At 40.6% G+C, this 22,117-nt stretch overlaps 1 protein-coding gene across 2 annotated transcripts; it reads left to right on the top strand.

The window, feature by feature from the left end:
- Window positions 1-980: 980 nt before the first annotated feature.
- LOC309701850 (uncharacterized protein) lies at window positions 981-15,864 on the top strand. 2 transcript variants are annotated; one of them, XM_082526149.1, is made up of 6 exons: window positions 981-1,292; window positions 6,000-6,350; window positions 10,085-10,123; window positions 10,335-10,391; window positions 13,449-13,578; window positions 14,128-15,864. In XM_082526149.1, exons 1-6 carry the CDS (start codon window positions 1,145-1,147, stop codon window positions 14,219-14,221), a joined length of 819 nt encoding a protein of 272 aa, XP_082382275.1. In that variant the 5' UTR covers window positions 981-1,144; the 3' UTR covers window positions 14,222-15,864. The 2 variants fall into 2 exon arrangements, with proteins under 2 accessions (XP_082382275.1, XP_082382276.1); XM_082526150.1 differs by having other exon boundaries at window positions 10,088-10,123.
- Window positions 15,865-22,117: the final 6,253 nt, after the last annotated feature.

A 22,117-nucleotide genomic window follows, 5' to 3' on the forward strand; every position in this document is an offset into this window, starting at 1 on the left:
GGTATAATATCACTCTCTCATATGATATTGGACAATATAGTGTCATATGATAGATCTACCCTACCGCCTACTGGTGTTGGCCAGAGGGGCCGATGGCGCGATATGGCAGCCTGGCTACAACCGTAGCTGCCTCCACCAGTGTGTGAATGTGGGAGTGAATGAATAGTGGTATCGTAAAGCGCTTTGGGTGCCTTGGAAAGCGCTATATGAACCCAATCCATTATTATTAGTATTATTATTAAATTACCTACGAGTTTGATTTGTCAGCAACTTTCTGCCAGCCCTCTCTCCTTGCTTCTGCAGCCTTTGCAGTTTTCTCTTGCGTTTTAATTAAACTCTGAAACTCCTGAAATCCCTCACTCATGAGTTCTTGCTCTGCTGCCGGTGTTGTGCCAAAAAGTGATTGTCTGCCAAAAACTGATTTCCGGTATTTGCCAAAAACTGATTGCTCGTATTTAAACTGCTATAAGTAACTTGTTGGGCTATAATAGGTGAAACATATGTCAAATGCATCCCTCATGGATGACATAAAGTCATCTTGAGCCACAAACAACATTCGTGTAACAAGGTAGAAGCCGCAATCAGTTTTTGGCAGTGACTTTTATATAACCTTTATTTATCCAGTTAAAAAAAAATCTCATTAACATTAAAAATGTCTTTTGTAAGAGTAAGTTGGTCAAGAGGACAGCAGAAATGGCAGCAAATATTACAATATTTCTGTAAAAATATTTTAAGTGGGGATAAAGGACCGGATTGGTTATAATGTAAGTACAATAGCAGAGAGTTGTAAAGATACTTGAAAAACAGATATTGTTTTAATTCTCTATATAACCCCTTTGTAAACCCTGTTCACCGAAGTCTATTTACGAACATACGTAAAGATATTACACATAAAAAATACACAGAAACATTGGAAATCAGTTTTTGGCAGACAATCACTTTTTGGCACAACACCGGAAAATACCGAGCACGCCCCTTCGACATTTTCGCCGACCAATCAGCGGGTTGCCGATCAATGTTTCTACTATCGATGCGTAGCCCCTTTTACGACACCCAGTGATGTCACATTACTGCGTCCAGCTGTACTAATCGTCAACAGCAGGCGTGTTCGGGGAACCGGATTAGCGAGCTCACGGTTAGCGCGATGGTTTGGTCTTGGATGTGTCATTTGATCTTGGATGTAGTAAGCGACGTACGAAGAACAGGCCCCGGGTCTGTTGCTGGATCGGGCGAGATGATGAGGACTATTATTATCAAATTATTCATGATTCTTGGACTTTCCGCCCTTGCAGGTAAGCTGTGGTTTGATAGTCATTCCAAGTAGGCTACAACCTACACAGTTTTTCAGTAGTGTATTTTGTTGGGATTTTAACCGCCTGCGCTTCCTCGTATACACAAGGCAGAGTTAATGGAGGCTAACAGTCAGCTGTTGATAATAGCACGTTGTATATTTGTGGCAGTTTGTATTCAGTAAATATTTCTTTAACAAATTATTTTGTAACAGCCGGTTGTCGCCGTGTTTCATTTTTCTTTTCGATAGATATTAAAAACAAATGAACGAAATAAAATTCGGGTGTTACTGAAAGTGAAAGTGTGTAAAGTATCTGATAGCTTGTTACAGTAAGTTTCCAGACCACTGAAGCCACTCCTTACCCGATAGAAAGTGGAAATGATTTCATTTTTAATATAAATCATTACAGGCTCTACAGCTTAATAAAGATGTTTTCTCTTTCATTTCAAACATATTATTATATTATTTTATTATCATATTATTACAAGTTAAAACATCTTGTAGTAATATGACAGCTATTTTTATGTTAACACACTTGTAGACTGTGGTGAACGAATTATTGAAGTATGGACATGTTTGGCCAACATTTTTTTGAAATATAATAAATGAATTGAAAATGTTAACATGTAGCTCGTTTTTGTGGCATTAGTGCTGCTAGCTCAGTACCAATGTAGCAATGTAAGAAGAAGAAAAAATTCCTTCTTAAATAAGGTGCTTTTGAATCAAAAATGAAATCAACCCAAGTTCATTTGGCTTCTTAGAGCAGGAAGCACTAGCAAAAAAAATCAGGGTTGTCAAACTGTCATGTCAAACTAGTTATCAGCAGTTACATGGTGACATTTGCATTATGGTACCTTGGTCCTGGAGTTTCAAAGTTAATTTACCAATTATAAGTTTGAAATTTCAGGAGATATGTTTTCTGTTGATGTAACTACACTTAAAATTGCTGTATCATAGATGAACTCTACATTAAATACCATCTCTAATATACATTAAAATCACACTTAACCCATAATCCAAATTTATATATTATTTATGCGGTCTGTTATGTTGTTTCTTTCTCTAGATGTTTTTTTGTTTGTTTGTTTTTTGTTTTGTCTGAGTGACCTAGTTTTGGAAATATCAGATTTAGACATTTCTGCTTTCTCCTGAAGGATTTTGTGCTAACAGAAATCAGGTAATAACCTCTGGGGCTAAAGGAATGAAGTAAAAGGCTTAAGTGGCTGCAACATATAAAGACAATTCCACAGCTGAGTTTCAGAATTCCAACAAAAGTTATTTTGTTTGAACAGAAAAAGCAAGATAACGTCTGGCAAAAAAGTGGATTTGGAACCACAGAACGTCACCTTAAACTACTACTACTACTAATCTCCATCCATTTTCTCATGCTTATCGGGTTCAGGTTGCAGGGGCAACTAACTCTACTTAATCTACGAGCCACTGAAATTTGTCTGATGTGTGTTTATGTCCCGTTAACAAAGTCTTCCAGTTATTAAGCTGTAAAGCCAACAGCTTTTTATGGTTGATTCAACATGCCTCTGACTTTTGATGAGGTTCTTTGATGTAAGATTAGCATGCTAAACAAAATGACTCTAGTTCTGCTTCACTGCTGTGACAAGCACTCCACCTTGGCCAATATGTGTAAAGCAAAGGAGTTAGAGTGCAAAGAAAGCCACGTTGATTTAGAGGGTACTTTATCTCATGTCATGTCCAATTAAACAAACAGGCAAAATGAACAGGAGAAAGCCCACTTTTAGTATCTCTGACAAAAGACTTTGACTAAATGTACTGACTACTACTGTAACTGACATTTAGTTTAAATTTAAAATAGGATGTTGACCTGTGTTTCTGAATCATTATTAGCTGTTTAGAGATATGTGGTCTGCACAGAACAGCCACACAAACATGATTTCATAGAATATGATGTATTGCTCTAGCACTAATATTGATCCATATAATAAAAAAAAATGCCAATAGTAGATTTTTATATGAACTGAGGTGCTTTCATTGTGTTTTTGTTAAGTGACGGATGTGTGCAGGAATAGGAATAGGACCCAAGGTGCAGACTCCAGAGACAAACTTAAACCGAAACAGCTTTAATATTGAATTCAAACATAACATAACTGGAAAAAAGTCAAAATAAACTAACACCGGCGGACTGACAAAACACACAGCAAAATAAACAGTAGATCGCGACATGGACACAGAGAAACACAGGGCTTAAATACACAGAGGGAGCAATCAGGGAATGAGTAACAGGAGGGAAACACAGCTGGGACAAATCAGAACTGACGAGACCAAAGAAGCGTAAATTGAACACACTCAGATAAGACAGAGACCTTCAAAGTAAAACAGGAAGCACATAACACAGACTGAACAAAGACACAGACTCACATGCAGGCACTACAAAGGGAACAGAGACGTGGGACCAGGGCAGACACAGACACTGACTGGATGTGGGGATACAGCAGAAAGGGAAGACAGCAACTATGGAACACAGACAGAAAACCAGAACACTAAAACTCTAACCAAACCCCACCCAGAGAACCTAAACTAAGAATGATCCTAAAACCCATAAAGCAAAGCTAGAATATAATGAAATAACAAAATCAAAGAACCAAAAACACAAAACACTGGGTCAACGACCCAGTGACCCTAACAGTTTTATTACTACTTTCATTGAAGGAATGGTTCTAAAAAAAAAAAAATCTTCCATTGCGTGACATTGACAGTTAATAGTAAATATTTTTATGATGGCTATAATATCACGTATAAACTTTATATGTGATATAGTTGGTTGATGTAGTTTCAATATTTATACTTGGGGTCTTGTGTAAAACCCAGTTAAAGATAATTTACACTTAGTCTTTACTGTTTAGGAGCAGTCATAAATATCATTATATAAACGTGCAAGATAAAAGATTCTATATTTAATTAAACAACAAACCTGCCATGTAAATTTTGAAAAGCACAATTACAGTAATATTCCTTGATTTTCACAACCAGTAAACTTGTATCCTGCAGTGTAAAAGCTTTATATTTAAATGTCAGTTTCATCACTCTGTATGTATTGCTGCTGTCAACTTTAATATTAGTAACAAATACTACACCTGGGGCCCGTTCTTCGTACCTCGCTAAGTAGGTTAGCCGGATTAGATTGTTGACGATTTCGCGTGATCCTGGATCAGTCGGTTCCCCGAAGCTCATCCGGGACTTGCTGTCATAGCAACAGAGCCGTAAGCGTAAACCTGCTCGGGAGCAGGTTTACTTTATGTAAACAGGATTAGATCGCGGCCACGCAGGTATGTCCGCTTCATTTATACGAAAGCAACAGCGATAAATAAATAACATCAATGTAACTGAAGATAATGCAGCACTTGATCCTTTTATTGATTTCACACAGATACATACAGGTCATTCCCTAAAAAAGGGAAATGTACTATTAACATCCTATTACATGTATGTGATTATTACAGATGTAATTCATATTTCAGAGTAGTAATTGTAAATTACTTCGTGTAATCAAGATGAGAGACCACGGCTATAAAAGCCAAGGTGGATTTGGGAAGCCTGTCGCAGCCATGTCCTGTCCGTTTACGCGAGCAACCCATTGCGGAAGGTGCAAGATTGATAAGGAGAGTCCTCAGAATTCAGCGTATATTGCGGGACAGACAGGATCCTTTAGCTCAGCGCGACAGTGTGCTCATTGAGAGATATCGATTTTCCCGTGAGGGTATTATTTACTTAACCAACTTGTTGACGAGGGGGTGCAGGACCACCACCTGTCTTTTTTTGCTCTGCCCTTTTCTTGGTTGCTGTTATAAACAAACAAACAGATTATTTCAGGGTCTCTTTCCAAGAGACGACAAGCAATATAAGTGATAAATATTACCATTCTATAGAATATTCTTATATTTCACTTTTACTTGTTCCCATGTTCTAGTGGGTCCTGTTGTGGCTCTAATGTGAAAGAGGATATAATATAACAATATAATATAATGTAATATAATATTGGATAATATAGTGTGATATGATAAATCTACCCTACCGCCTACTGGTGTTGGCCAGAGGGGCCGATGGCGCGATATGGCAGCCTCGCTTCTGTCAGTCTGCCCCAGGGCAGCTGTGGCTACAACTGTAGCTGCCTCCACCAGTGTGTGAATGTGAGAGTGAATGAATAGTGGCATTGTAAAGCGCTTTGGGTGCCTTGAAAAGCGCTATATAAATCCAATATATTATTATTATTATTATTAAATTACTTACGAGTTTAATTTGTCAGCAACTTTCTGCCAGCCCTCTCTCCTTGCTTTTGCAGCCTTTGCAGTGTTCCCTTGCGTTCTGATTAAACTCTGAAACTCCTGAAATCCCTCACTCAGGAGTTCTTGCTCTGCTGCCGAAAAATACCGAGCCGAGCGCGCTCCTTCGACATTTTCGCCGACCAATCAGAGGGTTGCCGATCAATGTTTCTACTATCGATGCGTAGCCCCTTTTACGACACCCAGTGATGTCACATTACTGCGTCCAGCTGTAGTAATCGTCAACAGCAGGTGTGTTCGGGGAACCGGATTAGCGAGCTCACGGTTAGCGCGATGATTTGATCTTGGATGTGTCATTTGATCTTGGATGTAGTAAGCGACGTACGAAGAACGGGCCCCAGGTTCCACAATGATATGGCTGAGATCTAACTCATCTGTTTTCTTTATTGCAGGTCAGAAGACAAACTGTCCTACTTCTTCAGAACGTTTTGAAATGGATGGAAAGAGAACTGTACATGCAGTGGTTGGCAAGAACGTTACTCTCCCATGTATTTCAAAGAACACTTTCAGTTTGGAAAAAGATACACTGGAGTGGAGTGTGCATGGAGATGACATATATGCCTTTAGTGATGGAATTGGAAAAGTCTTGAAATTAATGTACAAAGTGAGAATATCAATTTCTGTTGAAAACCTTAAAAAAGGAAATGCTTCAATTCAACTTTCTGATGTGAAGACATCAGACAATGGGACATACTGTTGCTGTATCATAAGAGGTCAGAGATACTGCACCAATGTGACTCTTGGTAAGAACTTCCTACACCACATATCTAAAACCATTATGTAATAACACATTGGTGCTTCCCTTGTAATAATATTGGAAGTGTTTGCAAATATGCATTGAGCTACAAAATGCAACCATTTCTGATGGAAAAATCTGAGACAACAGCAGGAATTCAGCTTTTCATTCAGGGGGTAAATCATATTTTTCTAGGGATGCAACGATTAGAGTAATTTGAACAACCTGATTAAACAAAATTCTTGACACAAATTTATTGCTTTGATGCTTTGTTTAAGCTCTGTAGCGTGCCACATTTGCAACTGAAAATAGACCTGTGATACCAACGTATTTAGGAGCAGCATGTGAATAACAAGTTTGACAACATTAAGCCCACACACACAGAGATAACACAACAGCAGCAGTTATGATAATGCTGGCACAGTTAAATGTGGAGATGGAATCTTTTTACATACCACAAAGAGGCGGAGCTGTTATTGACGCTGTGAGCTCAGGTAGAGTGAAATAAAAAGTATTTATAGCACCTAAAACAGCAGCATTGTTCCTGTTGTAGATAATTTCTACGCCTGCTACTGTCCTCCAGATATCCAGTTTAATCCTTTATGTTTTAATAAATTATGAGTCAGTGTTAAGTGAAAAAAAAAAGAAAACATACCTTTGAAAATGGACAAGTGTAAGGACTCTATATAAAGACCCCATCTTTTAGAACAATCAGACTTAGTGTTGGCTCTCACTGCAGTATTGGCTCCCTTACTGTTCCTGTTACAATGCACAGTGGTGTTTTGTGTAGCTTATCTGTGTACCCAATTTAATTTAATTTAGATAATGACTTATTTTATAGTATCATTTTCATGTGCTTTATCCAAAGCACGGTTTCTGGTGAATCACCTAGTAATTATATTCATAGTATTAACTCATTGTGTTATTACAGATTCACCAGATAGTATGAATCAATGCAGAGATTTCTATTAACACATAGTGAGTGAGAAAGGTGACTGAGGAAGAAATACTCAATGCATCATAGGAATCCCCTAGCAGGGAGGATTCAGGGTCACCTGGTCCAGCCCTAACTATATGCTTTAGCAAAAAGGAAAGTTTTAAACCTAATCTTAAAAGTAGAGATAGTGTCTGTTTCCCGAATCCAAACTGGAAGCTGGTTCCACAGAAGAGGGGCCTGAAAACTGAAGGCTCTCCCTCCCATTCTACTTTTAAATACTCTAGGAACAACAAGTAGGCCTGCAGAGCGAGAGCGAAGTGCTCTAATAGGGTGATATGGTACTACAAGGTCATTAAGATAAGATGGGGTCTGATTATTTAAGACCTTGTATGTGAGGAGCAGGATTTTGAATTCAATTCTGGATTTAACAGGAAGCCAATGAAGGGAAGCCAATACAGGAGAAATATCAGAATCAGAATCGTGTTTATTGGCCAAGTATATGTGCAGACACATACAGGGAATTTGGTTCCGGTAGATGGTGGCTCTCAAGCACAGCAATGTAAATCACACACACACGCACACACACGCACACACACACACGTGTCTATATACACATTACACATACATACACAAAGCTGTGTAAACAAACTATAAATAACGAATCTAACTTATATACATAAAATACAGAAATGAATGAGGTGGAATGAATACTACAAAATGTACATAAGGTGCAGTTGCAGTCTGGCAGTGGGAGCAGTGTGACAGGTCAACTGTTAAGAAGGGAGATGGCGAGGGGAAAGAAACTGTTCCTATGTCAGGTGGTCCTGGTCTGCAGGCTTCTGTACCGTCTGCCAGAGGGCAGCAGATCAAAAAGTCTGTGTGCAGGGTGTGAGGGGTCTGTGATGATTTTCCCTGCCCGTTTCCTGGTTCTTGAGAGGTACAGATCCTGGATGGAGGGCAGGAGCGTGCCAATGATCCTTTCTGCTGCCCGTACAGTCCGCTGCAGTCTGCTCCTGTCCTGTTTAGTGGCTGCTCCATACCAGACTGTGATGGAGGAGCACAGGACAGACTCAATGACAGCAGTGTAGAACTGGATCAGCAGCTCCTGTAGAAGACTGTACTTCCCCAGTTGTCTCAGGAAGTACATCCTCTGCTGGGTCTTTTTGAGGATGGAGTTGATGTTGGTCTCCCACTTCAGGTCCTGGGAGATGGTTGTACCCAGGAACTTGAAGGTCTTCACAGTCGACACAGGGCTGTCTGATATGGTGAGGGGGAGCAGAGTTGAGGGATGTCTCCTGAAGTCCACTGTCATCTCTACAGTCTTAAGAGTGTTCAGCAATACTGAGGGACCGGGTTTCAGAGGTGATCTCCCCCAGCCTCACTTGTTGCTTTCTGTCTGTCAGGAAGCTGGTGATCCACTGACAGGTAGCTGGTGACACGCTGAGCTGGGAGAGTTTGGAGGAAAGAAGTTCAGGCACAATGGTGTTAAAAGCCGAACTAAAGTCCACAAACAGGACCCTGGCATAAGTTCCCGGGCGGTCAAGGTGTTGCAGGATGTAATGCAGCCCCATGTTCACTGCATCATCCACCGACCTGTTTGCCCGGTAGGCAAACTGCAGAGGGTCCAGCTGGTGGCCTGTAATGTCTTTCAGATGGGCTAACACCAGTCGTTCGAAGGATTTCATGACCACAGACGTCAAGGCGACAGGTCTGTAGTCATTCAGTCCTGTGATGGTGGGTTTCTTGGGAACAGGGATGATGGTGGAGCGTTTGAAGCAGGAGGGAACTTCACACACCTCCAGGGATCTGTTGAAGATGCGAGTAAAGATGGGAGCCAGCTGTTCAGCACAGGTTTTGAGGCAGGAGGGTGAGACGCCGTCTGGTCCGGGGGCTTTCCTGGGCTTCTGTTTCTGGAATAGTCGGCTCACATCCTGAGTGTGTATTCTGAGTTTCAGGGAGGAGGAAAGGGGGGTGAGAGGTGTGGTGGAGGTCGTTGAGTCTCTTTCTAGTCCCTGTCAGTACTCTTGCTGCAGCATTTTGGGTTAATTGAAGACTTTTCGGGGAGTTTTTTAAGGACATCCTGATAATAATAAATTACAGTAGTCCAGCCTGGAATAAGTAAGTAGAAGATAAGTAAGAAGTAATAAATGCAGTATCTTGTCTCACCTAGTCTCATCTTTCACTGTTCCTTGATTCCTTGATTGTGTTCAGCAGTATGCTTAATTACCAAACTGTTTCATTTTTGCATATTATGTTTATAGTCAAAGGAGCTTGCAAAGAAAAGCGTCTGGACTTCTTTAAGTTGCTTGAAGACGTTTCACCTCTCATCCGAGAAGCTTCTTCAGTTCTAAGGTCAAATGGTGGAGAGTCGATTAGAGGCGATTAGAGGATCATCAGGGGGTCCTTTTGTCCCTCTGTGGGGGGATACTCCCACTAGGTTTATATCTGGGACTCTCCACCATTTGACCTTAGAACTGAAGAAGCTTCTCGGATGAGAGGTGAAACGTCTTCAAGCAACTTAAAGAAGTCCAGACGCTTTTCTTTGCAAGCTCCTTTGACTACGATGACCTGGATGACTGAGAACCTTCACAGACATTATGTTTATAGTTTTCAGTTTCCTTTATACTTGGTTGTGTAGTCCATGTAGCTGTGTGTTCGCTAGCTGTATTTTCGTGGCCTATACTGTCATTTATTCTCTTGATTTGTCCTTTGCTTTTCAGGTTCAGCTTTACAATGGCTGTGTTTAGCATTATTCTGCAACTGACTTTTTCAAACCAATTTGACCAGGTGATTTTCTTTTTAAGCAGTTGTAGATGGAGGGAGTCCAGAAATCAGCCAACAAGGTAAAATAAGTAATGAATGAAATGAACATTAATAATTCGAATAATGTGTAATTGCCCAGTTTTACACTGGCACATGCAGTATAAAAAATAATATTTTTTAGAGATAGAAAAAGAGAGAAAACATAATAAGCAAGTAAAAAAATATTTTGTTTCTTCCTTTACGTTTTGTTCATGTCTATTGTAAATATTATGCTGTTTTGTGCAAATTTAGTTAACAACTCAACACACTTTACCAACACGACAATAACGGCCAAACCAACAGAACCAGGTAAATATATTGTCTTTTTTTTCAAACAATAAATACATTGGTTAATTAATGAAATAAAATAAAACAATTTGCAGCATAATTTCATTTCTAATAACAGACTCATGATTACTTTAATAAAGCTGCCAGTGTCTCTAAGGTACGCACGTTGCATCCTCTGTCATATGTTATGCACTGAAATGCACTAGGTTAATGGCAGTAATGACTCCCAACAAGTCTTTTACATGGCTCTTGTAAAAGACCCACAGAATAATATTTTAACCTACTGACAAACCATATTTTTGTTTTCTTTTAATGTGCAGGGGTAATGATTTAAGGTTTTTTAAACCCCAAAACAAGCAAAAACAACAAAATAACAAACCCTCCCAGGTCACAGTCCCAAAGTCAGACCGCATCCCACAGCGGTGCAAAAAACAGAACCCCCCCCCACAAAACAGTCTCAGGCGGCCAATCACTACAACAAAAGAGTTCAGGTGGCCTACTTCAGGTCCCGTGATAGCAGTAGGACGCTTTATGCTGGGCTTACACTGTGCGATTGTTGGCCCATTTTGAGCCGATTTTTGAGTCGTGCGACCGTTTTGGCGATCGGCCCGATTTTGGCCTTCATCGTGCGTCGTGCATCGTGTAGTATACGTGGGATAACGAGACGCGATTAACACCTCACGACCAGCTCCCGATCATCAATCGTCGTGAGGGTGTCACCGCAGTTTCTCACACTGCGCATGCGCAAACACAAATGTCAGCGAAAAAGACGGCGCAGCACGGTAGTGCAGCGTGTGATCTGGACACAAGCGATGGAGGCACAACTTATAGAACTATGGAAAGCTCATCCGAGCCTTTTTGATGTGGCCTCACAAAATTATCATGACCACAACAACTGTTGCTGCTTAATCACAGCTGCCTGATCAATGACCTACGAACTTCTAACCCCTGCGAGTCAATCGTGCAGTTTGAGCAATCGCGTGACTGAAAAAAAATCGCACAGTGTCTGCCCAGCATGAGGCGGCCTACCTCGAGTCCAGTGGTGGCAGCATTGCAGCTCCGGCGGGTGGCCACGAGGTGTGGCACATGATCTACGACGTACGGGTCGCGGACGTGCGGGTCGGGGACGTGCCGTTCGCGGACGTGCTGGCCGTGCGGGTCGCGGACGTGGTGGCCCCCCAGCTCGCCGAGCTCCTCCAGCGGCGCAAGCTCCTCGTGTTCGGGCTGAGCAGGTCCGGATGGTGACATAGCAGGTGGTGAAGAAGATGGCAGAATGGTGGCTGCAAGCAGATGAGACAACGGTGGCACTGCTACAGATGGTGAAGCAGCGAGTGGTGTGGAGACCTCTGACCGAGGTGATGCTACCTGCGCTGACGGCTGGCTTACAGTAGCGTCAGCGGCGTCATTGTTCACTGCAGACACAAAAACAGATGGTGAGGGAAATTAAAAATTGTCCGTATTACTCACTAAAGCCGGCTCTTGAGACGTCTGGGAATTCGGCTGCGGTGAGGGACGCCGGCGGCGCGAACGTCGTTTCCGTATCAGGCTGTGCATCCACCAGCTGTCCGGGCCGGTGAGCAGCCTGAGTAGGAGAGTGGAGGTGGAGGGTTGAGAGAAAGAATTCCAAGACGACTGGATTAAGGGAGTCCACCAGCCAGGGGAATTTAACAAGAGTTTCCTGCAGCCGCCTCTCCACGGCGCGACGCAACACTTCCCCGGACTTCTCCCACCATAACTCTGTCCCTATCCATAACCTCCCTCCTGAGCCTCTCCTCAGAGTCTGCTGGGTCCATACTTGGCAGGATCATTCTGTCACGGTTTGGCAGGACAAACCGGGGGTGTAGGGAAGGAGGACCCAGGCGCGGTGCTCTGTGTATAAGCAGTGCGTTTATTTACAGTGTGGTAAATATCGATGCATAATTAATCCCCGTGCTCCCCAAGACTCCCATGTGTGTCTTCCAGTGGCGTCTGTGTTCGTGCTTCCCGCTGTCGTGACTCAGCACACCCTGTGCGTGCTGTCCTTCCTCTCCACGCTCCTCCTGGGGGAAAACAATGGAAGCAGCCGTTAGACACTGACCCCTGCGGGCAAACACGATCAGTACTTCCTGGACTCACACACTGACTTGGGAGTCTAACTCAATGATCCCACGTCGGTGGGAGCTCCAAGACTGTCCTAAGTAGCTCCCCCGACGAGCCCTGATCAGCAGCAGGTGTGGCTTTGGGTGTGGCCAGTCCCCTAGCAGGGCCACACCCACCAGGCCTGAAGGCGCCTGTAAACAAGTGTTTAGACAAACGTGCACCCATACACACACCCACACACACACTCATATCTACAAGCATGGAGAAGAGGGGCAGCAACACCAAAAATATATATAATTAAAAAAGTCCATGACTGCTCAGGGATCCTGGGTCGCTCAGACCCAGGACTCTGACAACTCTCTGTGAATTGTACTCATAGCAATTCATCAGTGGTCTTTGATCAATGAGCTTTTGATCAGTATTTGTTGATCAATGGTCATGAGAATTTGCATAATTATGATAAAGGAACAGACCTCCCAGCCCATTGTTCCTTCAGTGGGCTGGTTTCCGTCATTATGCAAATGTACTGTTTATAAGACTTGGGGAAACCTGCAGTCAGCTGAGACTAAAGAAGTCACTTGGATGAGTGACGAAACGTTTCTCCCACAAAACGCTACGTCCAGATGAACAGAATCAACTTTTGGAGATTTACTTACCTGGATGATTGAGAATGCATCAAGACGTAAAATCCATTAATTGCATTAAACTACTAATGCATTAATGGACATTAATTATATGCATTAGTATTAATGCACATATTAATGCACATTTAATATTCAGGTACCACTGAATCTTTGTGACAGAACAACAGTATTTGACATCGAGGATTCTCCAAAAGTTAGCAATGTGTTTTCAACATACATCTGTTGTCTCAGCAGATAAAATGAATTGGATGAAATATGTGAAAGTCAGTAAAGCATAGTTACGGTTTTACAAATGCTGGTTACCAATATTTAAAGCCTGCATTGAACTCATCTTAGTTTTCTTATATTCTTACAGAGATCATCGTCGTCATCATCGTCGTCATCATCGTCATCGTCGTCATCATTATTTGTTTTATGGTCCTCATTTACAATGTCATTACCATCATTATCAAATTCTTTTTGTTTCAAAGGCAAGGCAAAATCAGGTAAAGGATATGTGACACATAACTACTGACACAATTATTCCCACAGTATCTGAACAATACAAAATTTAAACTTTGTAATTTGTAATGCACCATGTAGAAATTTTTGTGTATTCATTTTTCAATATAGTATCAGTATATAGTATAGTAATCAGTATTGCTAAATTTGATGTCACAGGATGCTTTTAATTTTGAAAACTTGCGTAACTTCACCTCCACCTTCAATCTGTTTTTCCCAGTAAAGTGCTTGAGAAAAAGACATAAAATGTAGTGACAATTAACAGGAGACTGTCTAATGAGACAAATTTCTAGATTTTTTTTTCTGAATTGGTGACTATATTAGAGATGCAGGAAGAGAATGAGGAGGAAGGGGGGGATAGGGGGGATAGTATCTTTAAGTAAAAAGAGGAATGCCACCCGCATAGCCTGTGTCTGTCATGACGTCGTGGACAGATGCCTGTAATCTTTAACATGGGTCACACACAATTTTGAGTCGTTTTTTTCATTTTATTTATGATAACAAAAAATGCTAATACCTTTTTTGTGTTATAGTTGTAGAGGACAAGAAAGAGGACAACCCAACAGCCCAAACACAGAAAGCAATCTGGAAGAACGAATGGAACTTATTGACAAAAACAAACGGTAATGAATAGAGACTTTGGTGTTCTCTGTCTTGATAAAATGGCAACGAGGCACAATGCTTGTACCGTAACTCTTAGTTCCAATCTCATTCTCGCCATCCCATCTACACCAAGGTGCTACTTCACTATGAATGGCATATCCTGTAAGGTTGATTCTGTTCATCTGGACGTTGCATTTTCAGTGGGTGAATTGTTTTGTCAATAATCTAAGTGAATTCTTCTATGCGTGGCATAATTTTTGAAAACTACAACTGTGAAGATTGTGTCACGATCCTGGGTCTTTTGACCCAGCATCTTGAGTTTTAGTTTATGTTTAAGCCCTTCAGGTTTTCTAAGGCTACGTTCACACTGCAGGTCTTAATGCTCAATTCCGATTTTTTGATCAAATCCGATTTTTTTGTCTCCTCGTTCACACTACAAATAAAATGCGACAGCAAACGCGCTCTAGTGTGAATGCTCAAAGCGGCCCGCATGCGCAAAAGAAGATGTCACACACAACGCGCTCTGTTTAGACCAAGAACAAACAGTATTGTTTGACTGATGGCCCTTAATATAAAGACTTCGGACTTTACGTTTCCCAATTTTTGCTTTAAGTTATTTTGTTATTTACATAATAATGTAAATAACCTAATAATGATCCTTATTGCTGTTTAAGAGAGGAGCGGTGCTTCAAAGGATAGCTGCAGATTTCTGTCAGAATCTGCAGATTATACAGTACAAATAAAATGTTTACGTTGTCTTCCCAACAGTTTCACTGACATCTACACTGGATGGCTAGGAAGCGTTCGCGATGTCTTCTCGGGCGCTGATAATTGGCTTCAGTCTTGTGTCGGTGACGTAAAAGGCGGATTTAATGCGACTTGACCGTTCAAACAGCAGTCGCTTTCTAAAACATCGGATATGTATCGGATTCAGTACCACATACGAAAGTGACCCAGATCGGATTTGAAAATATCGGATTTGCGCCGTTCACACTGTCATAGCATGATCGGATATGGGTCGCATAGGGTCAAAAAAATCGGATTTGATGCGCTTTCGCCTGCAGTGTGAACGTAGCCTAAGTTCATTTTTTATCATGCCTAGGTTGTTCTAGTTCTTTGTTATTAGATTCCCCTTGTGTCTTCCACCCATGTTAAGTCTCCCTTGTCCTTCATGTGTTTCATGTCTGTGTCTTACGTTGTCTAGTTCAGGTTGTCATGTCTGCGTCTTATGTTTCCTGTTTTATTTTGCAGAGGTCTGGTGTTCCTGTGTTCATCGTGTTTAGTTTTACTCTTCCACTGTGACGTCGTTATGTTCATGTGTCAGCTGTTTCTCCATGTGTTCCCACTTCTCTCATTAGCCTCCTGTGTGTATTTAGTCTGTGCGTTCTCATTCAGTCTTTGTCGGATCGTCTGTGTTGTTCGTATGCCAAGTCCTGCGTTCAGGTTTTCATATATATATGCTCATCATCATCATCATCATCATCATCATCATCATCATCATCATCATCGCCATGTTTAGAGTTTTGTTTGTTTTTCTGTTTCCCAGGGTTTTTCATAGTTCGTGCTTCCTTTCTAGTATACCCAGTTTAGGTTATTGCTTAGGTTGCATTGTTTTTGCCCTTTTATTTTGTACTGTTCTGTCTGCCTTAATAAACAGCTCATCATCAGTTAAGTTTGAGTTTTAGAATGTCTGCACCTGGGTCCACTCTTCACACTCCACGCAGTTTGCCTCAGCAAACTGTGACAGATTGTCTGTTTCTACTGTGGCTAAACATGGAGTTAAATGAGACTGATCTATATTGGATTGCTAAGATCAGATAAAAATAACTTCATAGGATGTGAAGATCTGCAGCTAAACCACAAACACTCTGTACACTTAACCTCAAAGTAAATGAAGGCTTACATATTTTTGTATCAGTCTCCACATGAATTATGTTTATAGTTTTACTTTTGGAAAGTGAAGCCATAAGCCTTGCCTAATCTCTAAAGGAACAGAAGCAGTGACAACATAACAAATTCTAAGACTAAGTCCATGAGTTTTTTTGATGAATTGGAATGTCAATACATCTGTGAACCTTAGTGACCACAGCACAGTCAGTTTGTGAGAGGAAAAGTTCTTTGCAATACTTCAGTGTTAAAAGCTCTACCTGAATGTGTGTGTGCTTTAAAGGCTTTGGTCAGTAAAATTGGAAAAGATCTGCTATATAAAATTTTGCCTATTTGATGTTACGACAGAAATGCCAAAATGCCAACTGTGTGATGTTAGTAGACTTATAAGTATCACACTAATCATTAAAACACAGGAAAATCTGATGGATGGACTTTCCATCATCGCCTACTTGGGGCGTAGTTCATTAAATTAATGTTAATATTTTTTCTTCTTTCATTTCATTCTCTGGTGGTTTTTAATTGTCCTAAAGTAAATAATTGATAGAAGAAAAAGAATTACCATTCTTTGCAAATTTCATATATGGTCAGCAAGTACAATTACTTGTGTTTTAGGATCATATAACAAACCTCATGGAGCAATAAAAGTATTATAGAATTGCTATAACAAAAAAATCATATCTGCTCTTGCTCTTAATGAAGGTGGTCACACTTTTCTCCTCTCCTCCTCCTCCTCCTCTCCCTTTGCTTCCCTGCTTAGCCTCTTATGTCCTTGTCTAGTCTCGTGTTTTTTGTATTACTTTTCCCTGGAACACTCTCTCACAGTCTGTTCTCTAAAACCTAAAAGAGGAATTATGGATTGGATCAACTGGTCCCTAAATGCAATTGACACCCCCTTCTCAACGTGAAGTTTGGGCTTGGGTGAGCCTGAGTGCTGAAGATATCTACCTATTCAGAACCATGGTAACAGGGTTCTGGCGGATCGGAGCTGGCTTGACCCTGACTTATCAAAGAATTAAGAAAGCGGAGTGAGTGCAGCACGGATAAGATCTTGGAGAGGCTACAGCTGCTGTGACTACTCAGAATAAGATCTCTGACTGCAGCCTGGATACATCTCGGAAGGGCTAGCTCAGAATAAGATCTCTGGGCGCAAATTGGATGACATCTCGTGGAGGCACACTGCCGTGAGTTCTCAGAATCGGCTCCATGAGCACAAGAAATGACAACATCACAGAACACAAGTACGGCGAAGCTCGCGGCTCTCCAACGGGAGATTGCGAGACCAGTGTTGGACTGTAGAACTGCTTTGAAATTCATATGAGCTGTTCGCACTAAAGTAAAAACCACCATCACTTCATGCGGATACCCCTTTGGCGCCAGCTGCGGTCTCAAGGCTGGAGCTGAACAAAAACACCCTGATAACGACTGTGTTTAGACTGTTCCTTCCCATTCCATGCAAGGCCACCTGGGTTGGCTGGAAGACTTTACCTAGCCTAGCAGGGCGAAGGACACTGTCTCAGCTGAACTCTGGACACGCACACACATACATATACACTGATATGCACACACTCATCCCCCCTCCCTTTCCAAACGTCTTCGATGCTTATTCCCTTCCGATGTTGACGGTGGATCAAGGAGACCAGCGCATGCAGGCCCAGATGTACTGTCTAATTCCGCTGTCTCTCACCCTTTACCCACCCCTGTTGCTTGTCATGTGTTTCTTTGGTGTATTAATTAAGAGTTTTTTCATGTGCTATGTGCAGAGGTGTTTTTTTCTGTTCTCAAACTGATCTCTCTGTTGGAGCTCAGTCTGGGGGGAGTTATTTTTTTCTCCTAATCTTTCCATTGTTATACCTCTCTGACCTGTCTTCCCCATGTGATGTTTTGTGTAATGTATGTATGGTCGGAGGGTAAGATGGCGCCGCCATTGCGTACAATAGGTCGGCAGCCTTATGAAATCTCCCCTTGTTGGGCTAATAAAGGTATATCAATCAATCAATCAATCAATCAATTAATTGCAACTGGTGGGGCTGAGAGAAATGAAAGGAGGAAAACCAATAGTTATCTAGGAATTTCAATTTATTCACTGATCATGCAACATGGGTATTGCAGAGACATTAAACACGACTTAAAAACATCTAACGTATAAGGTCCGAGAGATTTTCCAGGAATGGGGATGTATTTTTGATCATACCTAGTGAACTCGAGATGATAATACATGCTTTTCGAACAAGGAAGCTCATATGACCCCTGTTTTAAAGTTGCTGCACTGGCAACCAATCAGGTTTAGGTTCCATTTTAAAATTCTAGTTTTAACTTTTAGAGCACTACAGAGACAGACCCCTACATTGCTGATTTGATTCGTACACATACCCCCACTCGTAACCTGAGGTCATCAAACCAAAACCTTGTAGTGGTCCCCCACACTCGTTTTAAAACCAGAGGGAACCCATCTTTCCAAGCTGTTGAACCCAGACTGTGGAATGCACTTCCCCTATTTCTACGGGCTTTGGACTCAGTGGAGACCTTCAAAAAGCAGCTAAAGACATTTTCATTTCAAAAAGCTTTTAATTAGACCAGGGTTTTTATGATGTATTTTATGACTGTATTGTGTTTTTACCTTGTAATGCACTTTGTGACATATGTCTGTGAAAGGTACTATATAAATAAACTTTACTTACTTACTTACCTGTTGACTTTTAATCTGTAATATAACCTGCCCTGGTACATGTTAGGCTCACAACATAAGCTACTATGGTGATATAGCCCACTAAGACATAAAACATCTTCATAGTACAGAAAACCCAGAGTTACCCTGATAAGGCGAAATCCTGATTTGTGGTACGGGCCTCTGAGGAAACATTTCACTTTCTCCCCAGGCACCAATATTATGATATCATCTTTTTAACTACAATTTCTTTATTCTTTAGATTCTTTATAGAAATATACAGGTGTGGTAGTTTATAGTACACAAATTGCCTGTTGGTTTGTATTTTTTTTTTTACATTATCTTTTTCCCCACTTTTAAAATTTTGAATCCAAATATCTTTTTATGTCCCTCAAATCGGTGCACTGCAAAGATAAAGGAAATTGTGCTGCTGTGTTGTTTTACAGATAATATTTTTGTATATTTTGTAATTGTGTTTATTTTAAATATTTTTAAAAATGTACATGTATCAATAACTGCTGCTTGGATTAAGTGCTCTAGCTGCTATGGCAGGTTTGTAATTACAAATTATAAATATTATAGTTGCATGTCAAATAACCAAAAATCCTATTGAAACTTGTTGAAGTCTGTCTTTCTTTAGTTCAATGATACATTCTTTGAATTGTAAAATTCGTCACTGAGGTCAAATTGCATGTGTTTCATTACATGTTTTTGCTGCAAATTAACAATACAACTGGTAAAACAAACAACTATTGTTTTTCTTTCTTTGCTTTGGTTTAGTTGGTTCAGCGGTTGTTGCTAATTTATATTTAAGAATCAAAATCAGGCTTGGCAGTACCAAACTTTGAGTTTTACTCTGGGCATTCCAAATCGGGGCGCTTAGTAGATGGGTTGATCCAGCGTTACTACTGCATGGAAAATGATTGAATCTGCAGCACCACTAGGATTACAAGATCTCTTGTTTTCCAATGTATAAATCAAAACGCTCAGCATCAATAACAAATTTAGGCCTACAATTGCAAACTCTATACAGGTATGGAAGAAAATAGAATGATGGTTAGGTGGTCCAGCAAAATTCTGTAAGAACTCACCACTTTGGCATAATTTGAAGTTACTATGTGGCTGCCGACCATTCACTCGATCCTCTTGGTCTTGATGAGGTATACAAGGCTCAGGGCCTTCGTTCATTTCAGTACTTAAGGAGACATTTCTCCCTCCCTGCATCTTCACATTTTGTGTTCCTGCAGCTCAGATCAGCTTTAAAAGCATATGGGACTCTCCCTTCCCTTCCATCCATGCTGGAATGGATCCTGCCCAAATCTGGAAGATCCTCTGTCTATTTAATATACAATAAGTTAGTTGAACATGGTGTAAAACCTTTGCCTATTGAATACATTTGGAATGGGGAACTGGGAGAACTACAGGTAAATATAGACTGGGATACAGTATGGTTTAATCTAAGCTTGACTTCTAGGAACTTGGCTCATCTACTATTTTATTTCAAAACTATCCACAGAACATATATTATACCCCATTAGAGATTTCAGATGAAAATACAGGCTACATATTGCTGTAATGTATGCAATAATCCATCACCAGGCACATTACTACATATGTTTTGGAAATGTCCAGTTATATCTGAGTTTTGGGTTTATGTAAACTCTTCTTTATCTGATGGACTTGAAGTTTTTTACATTCCTAATCTTGGTCTCTGCCTCCTTAATGATACCACTGACATCCCATTAAAACAAATTCAATGCAAAATGTTTGTTGGAGGAGGCAATAACTGATTTTGTGCACCTATTATTAATATTTGTATTTCCACTGTCTTTTCTTCTTTGCCTTGTGTTGCAATGTTGCCACTGCAGTTTATAATGTTGAATATGTCTGTACCCTAACCCTCTCCCCCTAAACCTGTAGTAAATCAATAAAATGTTTATCACAGAAAAATGAATCAGAATCAGATTACCATTTCAACTCTTCCTTGAAGTATTTGAAAAACTGCAGCCCTCCTTTTTTATGGCACTTTGGACAATTAAACAACACTTCATCATAACTTTCAAATAATTATGATATGAACATGTATGCTATAGTAAGTCTTTTAATTCAGAGTAAAAATGTTTTCGTTTGAAAATGTCCATAAGGTGGCAATAGACAATGTCTTGATGTATGCTTAGTTATCCAGATAAGGAAATCCCAATAGGTTGATCCTGTTCATCTGGACATAGTGAGTTCATTAGCAGAAATGTATCATCACTCATTCAAGTCTTATTCAGTTTCAGCTGACTGCAGGTTTCCCCAATCTTATAAACAGTACATTTCCACAATGACTGAAACTAGCAACACTCAGAGCCATTTCTCTGTAATAAACTCTCTTTTCCAAAGATGAGCGATTTCTCGATCAGATTTATTTTTTTTATTACTTTGTTGTTTCAGCAACATTAAATTTAAAAACTGTGCTTTTGAGTTAAAATATATATTTATAATTTTAACAAATGACAAATTAAAAAGGCATGAACATTTTTTTGTATCAAAAAAATATCGAACCGTGACACCTGTCACGGCCAGGCGGATCAGCTGCACGCTGATCAGCCCTCTCTGTTTCTCTCCCTCTCTTCCTCTTCTCTCTCGCCGGGGCGGAACTCACTGTGGGTTCACGCCCTCGGCCCACGCCCTCAGGAGATGAGACACCTGGGTCTCATTAAGGGGAGCAGCATTTAAGCCAGGAGGTGACTGCTGTTCGTCGCTGGATCGTTGTCTACCACGCAGCTTCCTGGATTTTTCCCCGTGTGATTCCCGAGTGGCAGTGTCGGAGTGTGAGCCTGTGATCGTGTGAGTGGATATTCTGAAGAACACGTGCTTTCCCTTGGACTTCCCTGGACACCCCTTCTTCCCCCACTCAGCTGTATATAACACCCCCCCCGCACATTCTCCTATATACACCTGGTGACTTGTAAATAAACCCTTCTTGTGAGCATCAGAACCGGAGTCCTGCGCTTGAGTCCTCCTCCAAACCGTAACAACACCAAAGTATCAAACCGAACCGAACCGTGAATTTTGTGTATCGTTGCACCCCTAATATATATATATATATATATATATATATATATATATATATATATATTTACACACATATGTATAGTGTATATTCAACAGATAGACAATAACTAATGCAATCCATTGCTTTTTTATTTAGTTTTGACAGCAACAGCACAGAAAAAAACAATGCTATAGAATTCTACATCAGAATGAAAAGTGCAGATTTTGTAATATGAAGCTTACCATCAAGTTTTTTAACATTGTGATGGTCATCATTTTTTGCATATTTAAAAACAAACATATTCAAAAGTAATAAGGAGACAGTT

This window comes from Aulonocara stuartgranti (assembly GCF_965226115.1).
Source record: "Aulonocara stuartgranti genome assembly, chromosome: 3".
In the NCBI taxonomy this organism is placed as follows: Eukaryota; Metazoa; Chordata; class Actinopteri; order Cichliformes; family Cichlidae; genus Aulonocara; species Aulonocara stuartgranti.

Bases quoted from the DNA above. Each gene is read 5' to 3' on its own strand.
- LOC309701850 (XM_082526149.1), top strand. From the start codon at position 1,145: ATGGTTTGGTCTTGGATGTGTCATTTGATCTTGGATGTAGTAAGCGAC. The intron at 10,124-10,334 runs GTAAAATAAGTA...GTGCAAATTTAG, and splicing joins TCCAGAAATCAGCCAACAAG to TTAACAACTCAACACACTTT. The intron at 13,579-14,127 runs GTAAAGGATATG...TTTGTGTTATAG, and splicing joins CAAAGGCAAGGCAAAATCAG to TTGTAGAGGACAAGAAAGAG.